The sequence below is a fragment of the Lolium perenne genome, chromosome 3, assembly GCF_019359855.2.
Source record: "Lolium perenne isolate Kyuss_39 chromosome 3, Kyuss_2.0, whole genome shotgun sequence".
In the NCBI taxonomy this organism is placed as follows: domain Eukaryota; kingdom Viridiplantae; phylum Streptophyta; class Magnoliopsida; order Poales; family Poaceae; genus Lolium; species Lolium perenne.
This window is the reverse complement of record NC_067246.2, coordinates 240076717-240094307: the sequence shown is the minus strand read 5'-3', so window position 1 is coordinate 240094307 and position 17591 is coordinate 240076717. Positions and strand designations below refer to the sequence as shown.

At 47.4% G+C, this 17591-nt stretch overlaps 1 protein-coding gene across 1 annotated transcript; it reads right to left on the bottom strand.

Moving 5' to 3' along the window:
- Positions 1 to 8649: 8649 nt before the first annotated feature.
- LOC127343861 (uncharacterized) lies at positions 8650 to 10236 on the bottom strand. Its single transcript, XM_051370054.2, has 4 exons — positions 9536 to 10236; positions 9201 to 9293; positions 9053 to 9120; positions 8650 to 8951 (listed from the first exon to the last, which is right to left on the bottom strand). Exons 1-4 carry the CDS (start codon positions 10220 to 10222, stop codon positions 8807 to 8809), a joined length of 993 nt encoding a protein of 330 aa, XP_051226014.2. The 5' UTR covers positions 10223 to 10236; the 3' UTR covers positions 8650 to 8806.
- Between the last annotated feature and the right edge of the window lie 7355 nt (positions 10237 to 17591).

Below are 17591 nucleotides of genomic sequence, written 5' to 3'. Positions count from 1 at the left end.
CACGTGGCCTTCATCTCCTACTGGTTCGATAACCTTGGTTTCTTACTGAGGGAAAATTTGCTACTGTACGCATCACACCTTTCTCTTGGGGTTCCCAACGGACGTGTGCTTCACGCGTTATCAGGGGTATAAAGACACCTACCAATAGCTCTCAGTGGTTTAGTACTCTTACTTCGAAACTAGCTATAATTAGTCTGTGTACTTGCAGTCATCGGAATTCAATGGACAACCTATTCAAATAAGAGTTGAGGATGTATCTGGTCAAAAAGGGAAGTTTAATGATATCCGATATGATCAATTCTCTGGTCAATTGAAGATTGGTTTTAGTTCTAAAAATAAACACGCTACAACAAATGCAGGTTGATTCATGCACGATGCACATAAGTCAAATAAGAAGGCCAGATTATCCGAGGAGGATGGGAATGATAAACTGAAATCTGAAGAAGCAATAGTTATCAACTTATGTTACTAAAGAAAAGGGGGAGTTATAGGAAGCGAACACATAAGAAGATACTATTTTTCACATGGATGGAGATTTTGTTGAAAAAATTAATCAAGTTAGTGGATGGAACATTAGGAATTTTGGTCTCCGACGTTAAAATCTTGGACTGATTCAATATGTTCAAGAAGAAGAGGTACAGATAAAAAAGTAAATAACCTACTTCACTTCTGACTATGAAAAAATGGTTCCTCAGGTGGGACATGATACAATCCTAATGCAATTGAAGAGTGGGTATGTGACTTTATCCATGGTTGATCAAACTGATAACTTCTTAGTCCCTAGAGCTTTGTTTAAAGCTGCTATGGTAAATAAAAAAATTATGCTATGATTTGGAAGGATGAACTCCCTAAGGAGTTTCACAACTCTAATTCAAGTGGCGAAGTTTTCATTTGAAGACAATGAGGAGGGTTCATGTGATACAGAGGTTCAAGGTTTGTTACAGACTTACAGCTAACATGATGATCAGATTATGTGAATGACTCAGTGACAATGAAACTTTTGACAAATGATTTAGTTAAGGAAGGGGAAGATTAGAAAGAACATGAGGATGCTCAGACAAGAAGATGTGATAGATTGCAAGGGAGGGATGATAATATCCAGGAAGCTACTGTACAAAGAAATAGAAAGAAGAAAGAAGGTACTTCTAAGAGCTCAACATCTAATAATTTTTCTGATAATGATGATGAAGATTTTCTAATAGAGCTTTAGAAATGGTGTGCAAATTGATGATTATAATCTCGAGAAAATTTATGTGATGAAAGATTTAGAAAAAGTTAGGAGTAATTTTAAAAATAAATAAAAAGAAAACATATGTTCTGATGTAGAATATAAGAAAAGAACAGCTCTTGAAATATTGTACTTAGACTTGAAAAATAATAGCAAAGACGATGAGGGGTTTACTCCTGTGGTAAATAGATAAGGAGGAAATAAGGACGACTCAAAAACTAGTAGACTGTTACCACAACTTGGTGTTGTTTGTCCAAAAGGGTGTTTGCAGATTGGTTCTACAGTTTACACCAGGTTTAGAAGTCACTATAAAAAGAAAAGGAAGTTATTATGTCAGGTCTTATCTGGAATAGTAGGGGTGAAGAGAAAAGATTTCTTATCTATTCTGAAAGATCTAGTAGAGGAGTTCTAGGTTGAGTTTGCGGGAATTCAAGAAACAATGTTGAAGAATTTTTGTGATAGTTTTCTTAGGAAACTAGGAACTTGTGGAAATTATAAATGACATTTGTTGCCTTCAGATGTAAAATCCGAGGTATATTAACCTAAATAGATTCGATGTGGAAACTTTTTCACGGGTTTTTATCATTTAAAAGCTGCCATGTTTGATAAAAAAAAAATCAATAAGAAATGGGTGTTAGTGGTGGTATATGGACCGGCTTAGGAAGTAGATAAACATGACTTTCTTAGCTGAATTGGCAGTAGTGTGTTCTGACCAGAGATTACCTTTACTTTTGGGAGGAGATTTTAACCTTGTGAGATTTTCTTATGAAATAATAAGGAGTTGAAGAAAAATAGACACAATGACTTATTTAAATCTTTTATAAGTGTATATGAGTTAAGGGAGATTGTAATGACCGTAGGTTTGTTTACCTGGTTAAATAACTAAAAACAGCCCACTCTCGAAAAGCTAGATAGAATTTTGTGTCAAAAAATTCAGAAGGTTTGTTTTCTTTGGCCATGGTGCAAAAAGGTAGTGCGAGATCGTACAGATAACAATACGTTAATTTTAATTTGAATAACGAACAGGTTAAGGCATGTTATACCTTTAGATATGAGCTTTTTTTGAAGAAAAAAAGAAGCTGACTTTTTGGATTGAGCTAAAAATCTTGGATGTTACCGGTGGCTGGAAAAGATGAGTTAAGTTGCTTCATTTTAAACTTTAAAATGTTAAAAGTTCTTTAAATGGATGGGCATTAATCTGAGGGGGAACCAGTTGAAAAGAAAGAATGAAAACTTGTCTCAACTTCAAGATTTAGAGATTATTAAAGAGAACCGGTTTCTATCTGAGGATGATATGGTAAGAAGCCGATGAGCTTTTCTAGAATAGTAAATCAAGTGAAAATTTGCCTTCAAAGCGATATAACAATACAGAATTCTTTCGTAGAGTGGCTAATGGGAAGAAAAGAATAAAAATACTATTTTTTGGTTAGATAATGAGAGTCAAGAAATTGTTGGGGTATCTAATCAGTTGAAGCATGCAACGTTGTATTATAAAATACTTTTTGGTCGAGCTATCAACTCAATATTTCATTAGAATACAAATTTGTGGACAGAGGGGGAGAAGCTGTCTGATTTAATGAGGTGCTCTGTAGGAAGTTTGATGAGGAAGAGATAAAGTCGGCAATTTTTCAAATGGAAAAAATAAGGCTGTTAGGTCTGATTATCTACCTGGCAGAGTTTTGCCAATCATGTTGGGAATTTTTTTAAGATGGATCTAGTTTCTTTGTTTAAAAAGTTTCAAAGTGGTCATTTACATTTATGTAGAATAAATGTTGGTGTTATTACTCTTACTCCCAAGAAGAAATGTGCTGACGCAATTAAGATATTTAGACCTATTTGCTTATTAAATGTATTGTTAAATATTTTTTACTCGGGTGCTATCAATTTGTTTTGATCCAGCTATAGATAAGATGATTTTGACCTGTCAAAATGCTTTTATAAAAGGAAGGAATGTCATGGATGGTGTTATGTCCGTGCATGAGATTCTTCATGAGTCCAGGATTAAAAAACAACAAGGTGTGGTTTTTACAATGCTCTTTATGAAAAAGTTAATAGGAATTTCCTTCTCAATTGTTTGAATTTTAGCAATTTCAATTCCACTTGTTGTGTCTATATGAAACAAGTTTTTTTTTAACTGTAACTACGGCGGGCATAAGCCAGCCTGAACATATATTCAGCTAAGTCTCAAGTACAAAGTCAAATTACAAGTTTAAAGGAGAAAGGGGAAAGAAGAAAATAGAAATAACACCGCTAAGCCTAGCAACTAAGCATCCAGCAACAATGGAACAGACCGAGAAGAGCGGGAAGGGGTGTTGAAGGATAAGCCGAAAGGATCTTGAAGTCGAGGCAGCGCAAAGAAACGAAACTCGCTTGCCCAGCAATTACTCTACACCTTGAAAGAAATAGGAGCGTCGGAGCCATTGTCGAAAGGCATCCCACTACTGAGGTCGTGACGCGACACCGAGAGCCGCAAACACCACCGAAGGGCAGAGTTCCACCAAGACAGTCGCTGCACATCCTCTTGGCCTCGAACTAGGAAGGTCGCAACAGTCATCGAAGGGCATCCCACTGCCGAGGTTACATTGCGACACCGAAAGCCGCCGACATCACCGAAGGGCAAAGTTCCACCGAGACGAACTCCGCACTTCCTCTTGCCTCCGCCATCACCGAATGAGCAAGCATGGGAATAACATGAGGCAACGAGAACCTCATACACCATCAAAGGACGACAAACACCGAGACTGCACCGTAGACACGAACATCCCTGAGAGAAGGTCAACCAATGCCGCATACACGCTCCGGCCAAGCCAAACAACCACTTGTCTCCCAACAACGCCAACCAACCAGCACAGAGTGGCAGCTCCGAAGACGATGCCTCCATCGAGGTAAGCGACGTGTAGCGCCGTCATCGCCAGATCAAAGAGATCTAGGGTTCCCCCCCCCCCCCCCGGAGAAATGCACAACCTGACCAAGCAAGAACTAGAAGTCCCCGAAACACCGCCTTCAAGAAGGTTGCGGCACCCGTGGGTGTCGCCGGCGTCGACTCCGACACGAGTGGGACTTTCGTCCGGACAGCAGCACCTCGGCAAACCTGCAACCGCCCCGCTAATGTGCTCGAAGAATTGAAAGTTGCCGCCGCCCTCAGGGATGACTGCATCACGTCAACGACGCGCCGGAGCTGGAGAGGGCGGTCTGGCCACCCCCCGCCGGCAACCAGAAGAATGCCGGAGGCTCACCTGACCTCCAAGCATCCGGCCGTGCAGCGCACGCGTGTCGTAGCCGCCTGCAGCCGCGCCCGCCGGACATCCCTGCTCAGCCTCAACGCCCGCCGTCGCCCGCCACGAGGGGAACCTCCTGTTCCCCACCAGCAACCTCCGCCTGCAGGGTTTGGAGCAGGGCAGCAACGCCGCCACCACCCCATGCCCTCCGGCGCGAAGCCCTCCACACAGCCGCCCAGCACGACGGCCGCCCGTGCTCGCCACCACGCCGCCGTGCCCCACGCCAGCCCGACGCCGCCGCTCGACCGCGCCAGCCCGCGCCGTCCCTGCCGAGCAAGGGGAGAGGAAGCCCCGCCGCCGCCGATGCCGACCGGGCTTTGCCCGTCAGCGCGCCCCGGTGGCGGCGAGGAGGGTGGTGGAGGCGGAGGGTGCGGGCTCCCCGGCGGCTAGGGTTTCCCCCCGGTCGCTCGCGGGAGGGGATAAGGTTCTTTCGACCGTTATTCTCTATATGAAACAAGTTATAATGGGAAGGACCCTAATTGTTAAAATAAGTAGCTCTCTAGGAAAGAATTTTGGAATGCACAGAGGGGCTAGGCAAGGCTGTTAGAAATACGCCACGGCCTAGATGTCGACTAGCATGTATGTGCGTGTGGATGACCGTGTAAATCCGTTGGAAGTTGGTTGCATCGTGCACACGGCCCAGGCGTGCGGATCGTGAGCGCGTGTGGAGCGCGTCGTGGGTGAGCGGCCATACGTGGGGTGCAACATCATGTGCACGTGCTGCGTATAAAAGCCTCCCCTGTGTACTGTGTGGAATGAGCCAGCTGAAATACAAGAAAAAGAGTGTCTGTGCGCCGGCGTTTGTGCGCTAAAAATTTCTGTGCTGTCTCCCTTTCTTCTACCTCTATCTGTGAGCTGAGTGAGAGAAGAGTTAGCTAGTGTTAGCGCCAACAAAGGTTACCCCATTTCCCCTTTATTGTTTAAGGCTGCTAGAGATGTGTTAGCTAGAATGTTACAGAAATCTTAAGTAAATGGGTTGATGTGTGGATTGGTTCCACACATTATTGAATATAGAACTTGTATTTTACGGTATGCTGATGATACAGTTGTGATGTTCCAAGACAGTTTGGATATGGCTTTGAATGTTAAATTTTTACTATAGCTCTTTGAAGATATGGCGGAGTTAAAAATTAATTTTGACAAAAGTGTAGTAATGATGGTCAAGGTAGTATTAAACTAGAGACATATGCTAAGTTTTGAACTGCCGGATGAGTTGCTGGCCAATGAAGTATCTTGGTGCACCAATTAGTGGTTCAAGAGTAAGAATAAAATATCTTAAGTTTTTTGAAGATAAAAGGCTGAAGCTTTTAGATGGATGGCCAGGAGGGTCTATGTCCTTGGCTGGTAGGAAAGTTTTGAGTTATGCTTCTCTAAATGAAATTCACACTTATTTTACGTCTATGTTTAGATTTCGAGTTACTTATGGGGAGAGTCTAGTTAAAATACAAAGAAGATTGTTTTGGCAAAGAGCGCATTCTACTAGAAAATACCGTGTGGTATGATTAAATGAGAGTTTATTTGACCAAAGGAAAAAAGCAGGGATGGGAATGTTTTTTTGGATTCCCTCCAACTGCACGGCGGGTGCGAGGAAGGTGCCCTTTGCTTCTGGGGGCCTGCCGGGTCGCTTCCATAGCGTTGGATGAGCCCCTGTGCCTATGCGAGCTCCTCCATCTCTTGCAGTATGCCCATATTGATGATGAATTTGAGTTTGCGCACGGTTTAGGGCAGGACATTGGAGAATTTGCGCAGTAGATCTCATTCTCGTACATCGGAAAAGAAGTTGGCGATTATTCTAGCCCCCGGCCCTCTCTGGCCCACTTGGCTTTAATGAGGAGGCACATGATGAAATTTCTAGTGGGCTAGTTCGGTCCCTGCTGACGATTCTTTGTCTTGCTTTTGACCTTGCTGTGATGCCCAGCCGCTCCACGGCGACGGGTTTCCATTCCCGCATCCCGTCGATGCTCTGAGTTCCAAGGCGCTCCAGCCCTATAGGCGCCTACTCGAACCAGAGTATGGGAGTAGAGAGGTCGATGTTGCTGTCCTCCCCTATGGGGCTTCGATCTATAGTCGCCACAACGGGAAGGCTTCCATGTAGTGCGGTCGCCCTTAGTGATCCCTACATTTGAAGCTCGAGACGACCTAGTGCAAAACATCCCCAAACTAGGCTAGGGCTGCTCATCAAAAGATGACTTCATATCGGCATTCAAAATCCACTATTTTGAATGCCACCACCTCCGTTCGGGTGTTGCCGCTTTCCCCGACGGTGAGGGCCACTCGGCCTTGGAGGGTGATGCGGGTCTCCAGAACTTCCATGTGTAGTGGCATGCTCCAACATGCGCAAACCTGGGTCAAAGGCACGCAAGTACCTTTGTTGAACGGGGGAGCATATTGGTGTTGTGCCCCCCTTCTGCAAGTACCTTGGTGAGCCGGGCGCCCTGCCGCCCTCCACCTGGGAAGTTATCACTATTGGAATGTAGAATGACGAGGGGTCGGTTGGGAGATGGTGGTGGCCCCTCCTTGCCAACTGGGCCTCCTGGCCGAGCTCTCAGGTGGGATGATCCTCTAATGATCATATTCACGCTTTGCCCTTCTTCTCCATGGAGTCGCTACATCTAGCAAGTCTTGGCGCCAGGGGCCTCCCTGAGGCCTTAGGTTCAAGGTTCTTGGTGCCTTAAGAAGGATAAGGCGATGCCTATCGGGGCACCATACCTTTCCGTACTGCGGGATTCCATCACCTTCAGCTTGGGAGGGGTGCCTCTTTGCTGTCGTGCGGTTCCTCTCGGCCCTCCGGAGATGTGGCCCGACCTGATGGTTCTCCAGCCACCTACCAGAGAGGTACGAGGGTCGAGACTACCAAAGAGTGGATGGTCTCTGGTGGCATGTGGAAAGACAGAACCCATCGAAGTATTTTGCAGCGCCCAAGCCCCTACATGGCTCCCCAATTGTCAGGGTTTTGATTCCCGGTCGTAAGTTTGCATGTAGGTGGGTGGATTGTGACCATGATTCGATGGGGGTAACAACCTTAGGCGCACAAGAGATATAGAGGTCCGGGTCCCGAGAATAGATCATCGGTAGCAACCCTACTTCCTGGAGGTGGTGATGGGATTAACATGTGTGAGGTGCTGGTGAAATGTCGGTGGTGTCGGCTTCCGGTGGGAAGCCAGAGATGGTTCTGGCTGTTTCGTCTTCTCGTCCTGCCTTTACTGAACTTGGGGTACCATGTAGCTTGGGCGGCAAGCTGGCAATGTCCTCTCCGGCTTGCCCCCACATGGATATTATGCTCAATGACGTATGTTACCACTGACGGGGTTTGTGCCCATCAGTGACATGGGTCATTTATGACAAGCACATTATTACGGGCGACCAGTCTGCTAAAATAGGGGTTTAAATGCCTGTCAGAAACAATGGATTTTGTACTACTGACCATTGCCAGACTTCACCATGCCTGCTCTGTCTTCCTCTTGAATCGTGAAGGACTCCTCTAGCTCCGTTGCTCCTTTAACATCTCGTCATCATCCTCTTCATCGTCTTTGTCCTATTCCTCCTCCCGCTCAACATCCTCCCACAATTTGAGATTGAACTCGTAATCTAGGATGTCGCACTCGCCACATCCCCTCGTCCTTGAAATTCCTTACGAAGTTGAGGATCGAGGAGGACCAGCCGAAGTACGATGGGCATGAGTCAGCTTCGTTCTCTGTGGCAGGATGGACTGCTCCCCCACCCCCATCGCTGATGCCTGCTTAACACGGCGGCGTTGCATTGGCGGAAACTGCCACACGCAAGAGAGGCGAGCGGTATTCTTGCTGCGAGGCATATGGACGTAAGTCTACAGTAGAGTTTATGTGTGCCAAGAGAGCGGCGGTGTCGGGCTTTATGCCACATAACGAAGAAGATGCATCGTTGCCAACATGTATATGGCTTGTGGGAAGAGACGAAGTTTTTAGAAGGGTTCATATCTCCAAACCTCGGCAAATGCGCTCGTATTTGCCTCTTCACTTCTCATAGAAGAAGGATGGAATAAAAAATGGTCCGAATCCAGATCCCTTTGCTCTTGCTTGCCGGAGAGCGAAACCGCTAACCGAAACAACTTTTGTCTTATGAGGAGTACTAATTTGGTACGGAAGGATTCGAACCTCTGAGATCTGAAGCAACGTTTGATCATTAGCATTAGAGAGTTTTGCAGGTCCTTGAGAGATGTTCATACAGATCTAGTTTCTTTTTATCTGACTGACCGGTCATTCCGATCATAGTAGAACTTGGAAGTTGACATTACATGTAGTCCCACCAAAAGATTAAATTTTCATCCTAACTTCCGGTCTATACCGAATTCCGGCCCATCGATAAGGAAGGACCTGATAAATTTGTTAACCTTTCCAGCTTCCTCAATCTGCAACGCGTGCCCTGCGTCCTTGATGATCTCTAGCCTGCAGTCATCTCCCAGGTGTCTGCAGTTCACGGGTTGAGATAAATCAGACGGGACGCAAAGTGGAAGTATGTGGCATTCAGGAAGGCAGTTTACAGAAGCAGAGTCCGTTTGGGTTGTTACCTCTGCAGTCTGTAGCCAAGATCGACGGGGAACACCTGGTCCTTGTCTCCCCAGATAAGTAGCGTTTTCTGGTCAAGACAACATAAACGAACTGTGTTACGAAGATGAATGAGAAGAGAATACATATACGAAGGTGGAAAATGCTGACCTGATTGAGAGCCCGGAGCAAGTCAATGCCAACTCCCTTCTCCAGCAGTTCTCGTAGCAGCTCCGACCTCTCCTTCCTCTGGTCCGCGAACATCTGCAGCAAAAGCATGGACTTCAGCTCAATGACGAGAGCTTCATACACACGCAGGTTCTTGAAAGTTGAGAGAGGATTTTCAGAGCAGGTGCTCAGCGCGCACCCCTATATATCTAGGGTTCTTCTTTTCTTTACAAGACATGATGTCGTCTAGATCGTACAAGAAGAGCAGTAGACAAGGATGAGGGAAAGTTGAAGCACAAACGAAGATGTAAGTAACGGAAGGAGTCTGGAGTCTGGACCTGTATGAGGTCTAGGAGCAGGAAGTCCGGCAGCCTGGGCGGGCTGTGCATGATGCGGCATAAGAGGCGGCGCAGGCCGGCGGCAGTTTCCGGCATCAGCGCGTCCTCGACGGCAATCTCTTCCCGCGCCGCCAGGGCGGTTATCTCCTGGGCCGAGGCTGCGACGGCGCTGGTCATGATGACTAACCTGCCTACGCACTCCCTGGCCTCCACGGCGGCCATCCGGTACGCCACGAAGCCGCCGTAGCTGATCCCGGCGATGTGGTAGTGCGGCACGCCAAGGATGCGCATGGCGTCGGCGGAGCAGCGGGCCTGGAAGGCCACGGACCGGAGCGGCGAGGCTGAGCGGGAGCTGGAGCCGAAGAAGACGAGGTCGGGCGCGTAGACGTGGAAGCTGCGGGAGAGAGCGGCGAAGTTTCCCACCCACGTCCACTTGGCATCTCCGCCGAAGCCGTGGAGGAGAAGCAGCGGCGGCTTGGAGGAGGGGGAAGCGGGGCACCAAACACGCATTGTGGTGCCGTCCGGGCCAGGCAGGCGGACGGTGACGGGGCGGATGCGCAGGCGCACGAGGAGGTGGAGGGTGAGCGCGGTGTCGTAGAAAGCGGCGAGGCTTAGGCGGAGGAGGAGGCGGAGGAGGAGAAACGAGACGAAGAGGAGCGCCAAGAGGGTGGCTGGGTGCTGGTTCATGGCGTGTGCTTGCATGATCGTGAGAGCTAGTTCTTTCCTGGCGCGAACGCGATGTGCATATAAACGCATCTCAAGCAGGCCCATTGTTTTTTTTTTTTTGAGTTGCGCAGACCCATTGTTTTTTTAAATCATACTGTAATATATTAAGCTAGCAAGTCGTTTTATTAAAACCTTTCGACGATCCCTTAGATATCTTGTATAAGGAAAAGAGTGAAACTTGCTGCTCCTACAATCACTCAACCAAATACATCATTTAAGAGAGTTTGCAAAATAAAGGTAGAGACTCATCGACCCAATTACAAGACTATTTTTCAGAAAACTAAACTTAGCTAACTCATAAGCTACCCTGTTTGCTTCCCTCGAACAACTTTTAAAAGTAACATTTCCAATCGTCGTTGCTAGGTCAACAATGTCAACAATGTCTGCATAAATTGGCGAGGCCTCGTTCCATCACCTTGTCTTCCCTGTGCAAGCTTCTATTATATCAGAAGAATCAGATTCAACAATGATTAAATTACATCCCATAGATGTTGCAATTCCAATCCCCACTTCATAGCCATTGCTTCAACCATCGCTACAGAAGATACATGTAATATTGTTTTGCATGTAGCAGCAATAAAATTTCCTGTGTAGTCACATAGGATTGCTCCCATCACCCCTGCATGTTCTTCATGATAATAAGAAGCATCCACGTTAAGCTTCAATTGGCGAGACTCCGGTCTCTCCCATGAATCATCATTATTCCTGTACTTTTTAGCCCTACACTTTGTTGCATTTGCTGTAATAGAGAGGATAGAGATTTTGCACCTGTATAGTGGGGGTACCTCTTCATTGTGTGTACGTCGGCGTCTCATCCACCGTAGGTACCAAAGCGACCACAACGGTTTTCTTCATACCTATATTACCAAACCCTGGGATTTTTTTTTTGTTTTCACTCCGCAACATGTATTCTAGTACCACTGATCCCGCTCTATCCGCTTGTTTTGCATCCTCTATTGTTTCATGTAAACTGATTGCCTCCCATAGTTCCTCGCCACCATGCAGCCAAAGAGAAGATGAAGCATGTCTTCAGGTCCTTGATGGCAGATCGGGCATTCCCCACTCGTTCCAATATGTCGATTTGCTAAGATGTTAGTTTTGGTTAGTTCGTGGCACCTCGTGGACAGAAAAAAAGGCCTTGTTCACCCCTGACCCGCTTGGATCGGTGGTGAACCCAGCGGCGCCACATAATTTTTTCCCATTAATATTTCACGTTAAATATAATTTACATAATGCTAAAAATGATAAACAACATAAAGCAATAAACTAAAACGCCAACTAAAACTAGGGTTTGCGTCGAGGTCGCATACATGTCCTCCTTGTCGTTGTCGACCTGGATGAACACTGACGCGGGGCCTGCTTCAAAAAGGATGGGCAACCAGTCTCCATCAATGTCAGTGCATGAGTCAAGTGGCTAAAGCATTGATGGCGATGCAGGAGTCGGCTCGGCAAAACTGGCCGCAATTCTAGTAATGGTGACCCTGAAGACGAGATGGCAGTTGGTCTCTACCAGGTCGGCCCGGAGCGGACATGGGAGGAGACATGAGCGGTCCGTGCAGGCGCATTCCTGGCCCAACGTTAGTCTATGCACCTCGGTCGTTTTATGTCACACTGATGGGCCGCGGTTTTTTATGTCCCACTGTTCGCTCGCGTGGACCAAAATGGACCACCTCGGTCCATTTAGGCCATGACGCAAGAGACTGCCTACGGCTCGATCATGCTGAAGCTGGAGCCGAACATGATATATGAACGCATCGAATTTACAACATCGATGGCATTCTAGTCTTATCCAGTCCGTCTGTTACCTAGAGATTCGAAATTGGATGGCCAGGATAAGTCTTTGGCGTGGCGTCAGATTTTTGGTTCTCTTATGAGAAGTACTCTATGTTAAACTAATGGGATGTTATGTTGTTGTTATTGCTCTTACTGAAATGCTACTGAAAATCTGTGAAATGCTAATGAAATTCATACACTTATCTCCGTGCACACAAAACCCTACCATTTAAGCACCTCATAGAGACTGAGTCTAAGAAACTAACCTCGTGAACTTTGTTATTGACGAAGTTACCACAGATACCTCGTTAACGACAAAACATTGTCTAACAATGAAGAATATTTCATGTTTTATGAGACACCAAATTTTGGAATCCCGGCCATTGTGTAAGATGTTTTTGTCGTCTAAACACATGATCTTATTTGGAGTCTCTCCAATATGATGTAAAATAAATTTGCTGTTTTTAGGGCAAGGCAAAAACAGTGCTTCAGCAGATGTACTCCTCCATACAACAATAAGTAACTCTGATTTACCTAACTAAAACGCATCTAAACACATGCTTAGCTAGACAAATTTGAGTCACTTATTAGTTGATATGTTCATTATGTTATTTGGTTGGATGAACCTTCACTGAATTAATATATAATGTCACTCATATTATAACCCATGGCTCCATGAGAGTAGTGAAATAAATAAACATTTCTTCGACATGCATAGCTGGTCCTTGATATCACAAATCATGGATAATAATTATTAAATCGTGCAGGTATTCACCATAAATAGATTATTAGCAACATAGCCGAATGCATGCACATTAGAAAACTATAGTTAGTATGGGATCCGATAAATTGATACCACCAATGGTTGACTTAAGATCTTAGGACGTACCGTTCCAAACATGTAACGTGCATGGTGTATCTGGGATGGATAGTTAGGGGGCAGTGGCATCTCCATCCCACTAAATTTTAAATTTTAAATTTGACATTTTGGTGTTTCATTAAAATGAGGAATATTTTTTAGTGGGATACAACGTTTCTGTCGACAGCGAGAAATCTGTGGTGACTTTGTCTATCTCATAACCCGTTAGATTAATTTTTCGGACTCAGTTTCTCAGACATGCTTATAGAGAGTAGGGTATCCATGTGTGCGTTCATAGGGGTGAGTGTGTATACGTATATGTGAATCAGTTATGAATCAGTTAGGATCCCTGTTTTGACTGGCCAGACGTAAACTGGTACTTTTAGTCCGTTAGCATCCCGTGGTTAAAATTTGTGTATGCTTTTAGCCTAGAGGCTCGATGCATACTCACCAGTAAGACACATTTGTAGCATAAATTTGAGCCAAGAATGCGTCACGTGGACTCGGCGCAGACATTGCGGTTAGCGCGTCTCCCTCGGGCCTGGCTAGCAGTGACCTTTATCGCGTCGTCTTCTACGTGCCAGTGCAGGAGGCGTTGTTTTGGCAGTCTACGCTGCATTAATAGCGCTTGTTCGCCTTCCGTGTGGCAATGCCGACGAAGGAAGCACAACATGCATTGAAGACGAGGCCTATCGTGCGTCCTTTTTAAACTAACCAGACTCCGACCATTTCCACCACATCCAACGCCCACACCATTGCCATTTCTATCCCCAAGCTTCTTCCACACCGAAGGCATGGGCAAGGGGTCGACGTTCCACAAACACCCGTGAGGCCGGCTCCTCTCGCGGTGGAAAGAAGGAGCACCAGCGCCACTATGTGACGGTCAACGTTGTGAGGCAGTTGTTCGAAGAGGGCCACACCGCACCATGGCCGGATGTGAGCCTGCCATCCTAATGGGTTCTGAACTTACGCCGCGTACCGCTGCATCTGGTAACGTCTATGGGCCGTGAGCACCGTCACGAGGTGCAGCATCACCGGATCTACAAGATGATCAAGCTTTTGGCCTCCAATCCAATAACTAGCTCACGTTCGGAGCTTGGGAGTTTGACACATGCTACCGTGCGATCTACCTTGGGGACGTTGCCTTCTTCAAGCACGCTCTTGGGGTTAGGGACGAGGAGTAAGGTTGGATGTCGGGGCGGGCTTTTGGTTGGCCCGAGCTTTTCGTGGCTTGGCCTGAGTTGAGCTCGGCCTGTGGTAGGAGTGGACCGAGTCGAGCCCAAAAACTTGGACCGCTGCAGGCTTTTGGCTCGCTAGGCTCGGCATGATACGAATGTGTCATCCTGCACCTCCTGGGGCCTCCTCTTGCCTGTCAAGTTTCGGATTTTCTCGTACCTCGCCGACATTGACATGCTCAGCACTCGGTCCAACCTCTTCTTCAAGAACTGCGCCCCCTCCGATGTGTGCGCGGCCTGCCCCTCGACCGAGACGTGGAGGCATCTCTTCTTCGATTGTTCTCTTGCTTCCGAGGTGTGGGCGCGGTTGGGCGTTTCAGTCCCAGCCGGCAGTTTCTCCTTCTGGGATTTACCACCACGCCCAGGGACGGCTGCCCACATATGGCATGCATGCGTCGCGATGATTCTTTGGTCCATATGGAAGGCGCGGAACGATCTCGTCTTCAACGCCAAGACATCCACGGCATGCAATGTGCTCCGCAGAGCTGACGACAACCTTGCTACTTGGAGGTGGAGATACATGATCCATGACCGCGGACGGCTGGACACCGTTCGTAGTTTCCTTCTGTCTGCAACTATGTAAATTTTGTGTTCCCTACTCTAAAATCCCCCTTGTACCCCCTGTTTTCACACTTTGTACGGATGGTATGACTGCCAAGTCACCTCGAGTATTTTATTTTTGAGGGAAACAGTGGGACTCCGTCCCGCCGCTAGCTTTATTGATAATCAAACACCCTTACATCATTTATTAGAAAAGGAAAAATAAAACTAGGGGGGTTATCGTCCCAAGTACAAAAATAAGAAGATTGAAAACTAGATTTAGCAAGTTCATGCGCCACAATATTTGCCTCACTCGAGGTGACTTCAAAGTTTCTCAAAGGTGAATTTTGAATTCACCTCGAGTAATAATAACAAGTGTCAGGGTCCCCCCCCCCCCCCCCCCATTCTTAAAAAAGCACACTATGTTTTTTTTGGACAAATTGAGAGTGAGGAAGGGAAGAAATAGGTCTTTTTATTCTGGCCCATGTTGCTGATGGAATGCAGAGGAGCACGAACAAGACATGGACTTGTTTTTCTGCTACATAGCTAGGTTATGCATCTCCGCCGCCACAGAGGATGCGCTGTCGCCGCCACCTAGCCGCTATGCCGCCCAAGCACCTGCGTCCCGCCGGCCATGCCTGCACCCTCGTGACCTCGTCCATGAAAGCCGCAGTCGCGCGCCTGCGCCCCAACACACACGATTGGCCACATCCATGCGGCCCTGCCTGTTGCTATTCCACCCTCCTCCTTCACGCTGATCGCTCCAGCGGCACTCTCCCTGCTCGTCCATGTTGCTCTCCCTCACTGCCCTTCCATATCCGTCAAGTAGGTCACTCTCCGGCGTTGTTGCCGCTGCTGGTGAAGAAGGGCCCACATGGCAGTGACATGTGCCCGCTTGGCTCGCGAGCCTGACCGAGTTTCTGCCTAGCTCGGGCCGAGCCCATTTTCTTAGGTCGCCAGCGAAACGAGCCAAACCGAGCCGAGCTGAAAAAGAGCGAGTGCGGCTCGGACCGGGCCTGGACGGAGCTGGCCCGTGTCCAGCCTTAACGAGGAGGGCAAAGGGCCACGACGACGAGGAGGATGGCAAAAATGGGACGCCCTCTTCATGAACGGCATTGCTCCAGATGCGCCGGCAAACCTGGAGATCCAGCCGCCTCATCCCGTTCTCGCTCTCCGCCATGGCCACGTACGAGGAGAAGCGGCCGCAGAGCCGCGAGCACCGAGGAAGCGGGCGGCGGTCATTCAATTGAAGGACACCGGGCGCGAGGCTGGCTCTGGCGGCGGTGCGCGTCTGGTCGCCGCGATGCGCCGTGTCGGGGCTGGAGCGGTTCGCGGTGGTACGGCGGACGAGCAACGCGCAGCGGGAGTCCCGCGACTCGATGGTGGAGATGATCGCCAGCAGGCGCATCGGGCGGCCGGAGGGGCTAGAGACGCTCATCGCGTGCTACCTCTCGCTCAACGCTGACGAGCACCACGACTGCATCGTCTTGGTGTTCCGACAGGTCTGGTTCGACCTCAAGCTCAACCCTGCCCGCGTCGCAGCCGCCCCGGCCGCGCGGTTGATTGATCTTCCTTATCGCGCCGCCGGACGGCTTTAGTTCGGTCTAACCAAGTTTCACAAATAATATCCCAAAAAAATAAAATTTTAGAAATATTACACTGAAAAACGTGGACCAACGGTGAGAATGATCTCTCTTAGCTATATGTTGTAAAGTAGGGTCAGACTCTCCACCGAATTACCGCTCTGGATGATACCCCCGTTTAGTCCGCCTCTCCGGCGAATTACCGCTACAGAGGGAACTTGAAGCCGGGTGAGCTGGCTGCACACTTGCAAACATTGCCATTGAGCTAGCACTTAGTTTTCAATATTACACTGTCTTTCAGCTGTTTAATATAACGATATAAGAAGGAATAGTTCATGCCTCGATGAGAATCTGTTTGATTTACATGGCATGTAGTTTAATTCTCAAGGCTCATCTAACATGGCAGCTTTGAGGCATGTGGCTGACTATGTTTACTCACACATTGCTAGTTTGGAAAGTTAAAATAACTTATATGATACTCATGAAGTAGACTCACTACACTTACGTGAACCGGAACGTCTCCACAGAGGCGATCAAGGAGGCGATGAGGGTTCTCAGCTACCTCCCTTACATCGCCGACCTGCCCCAATTATGTGGCTTTCCGGCCATGGAGGCGGGGTGGATTGATGTCTACGGGTGCTTCTATTCTTGTAGACAGTGTTGGGCCTCCAAGAGCAGAGGTTTGTAGAACAGCAGCAAGTTTCCCTTAAGTGGATCACCCAAGGTTTATCGAACTCAGGGAGGAAGAGGTCAAAGATATCCCTCTCATGCAACCCTTCAACCACAAAGCAAGAAGTCTCTTGTGTCCCCAACGCACCTAATAGGTGCACTAGTTCGGCGAAGAGATAGTGAAATACAGGTGGTATGAATAAGTATGAGCAGTAGTAACGGCGCCAGAAAAGTTCTTTGCTGTCCAGGACTGGCGTGTGGTTGATGGTGGTAATATTGCAGGCAGTAGAGATGCAGTAAAACAGTAAACAAGCAGCGATTTCAGTATTTGGGAACAAGGCCTAGGGATCATACTTTCACTAGTGGACACTCTCAACATTGATCACATAACAGAATAAATAGATAGATGCTAGACTCTACACTCTCTTGTTGGATGATGAACACCACTAACTGTGTAGGATTACACGAACCCTCAATGCCGGAGTTAACAAGCTCCACAATATTCGATGTTCATATTTAAATAACCTTAGAGTGCACGACAGATCAACACAACTAAACCAAGTACTAACATAGCATGCACACTGTCACCTTCACGCTACGAAAGGAGGAATAAATCACATCAATACTATCATAGCAATAGTTAACTTCATAATCTACAAGAGATCACAATC

Excerpts from the sequence above, each read along its gene's own strand:
- LOC127343861 (XM_051370054.2), bottom strand. The coding sequence starts at position 10,222 with ATGAACCAGCACCCAGCCACCCTCTTGGCGCTCCTCTTCGTCTCGTTT. Across the intron at positions 9,294-9,535 it reads TGCTCCTAGACCTCATACAG|ATGTTCGCGGACCAGAGGAA; the intron begins GTCCAGACTCCA and ends CTTTTGCTGCAG. Across the intron at positions 9,121-9,200 it reads TGCTCCGGGCTCTCAATCAG|AAAACGCTACTTATCTGGGG; the intron begins GTCAGCATTTTC and ends TGTCTTGACCAG.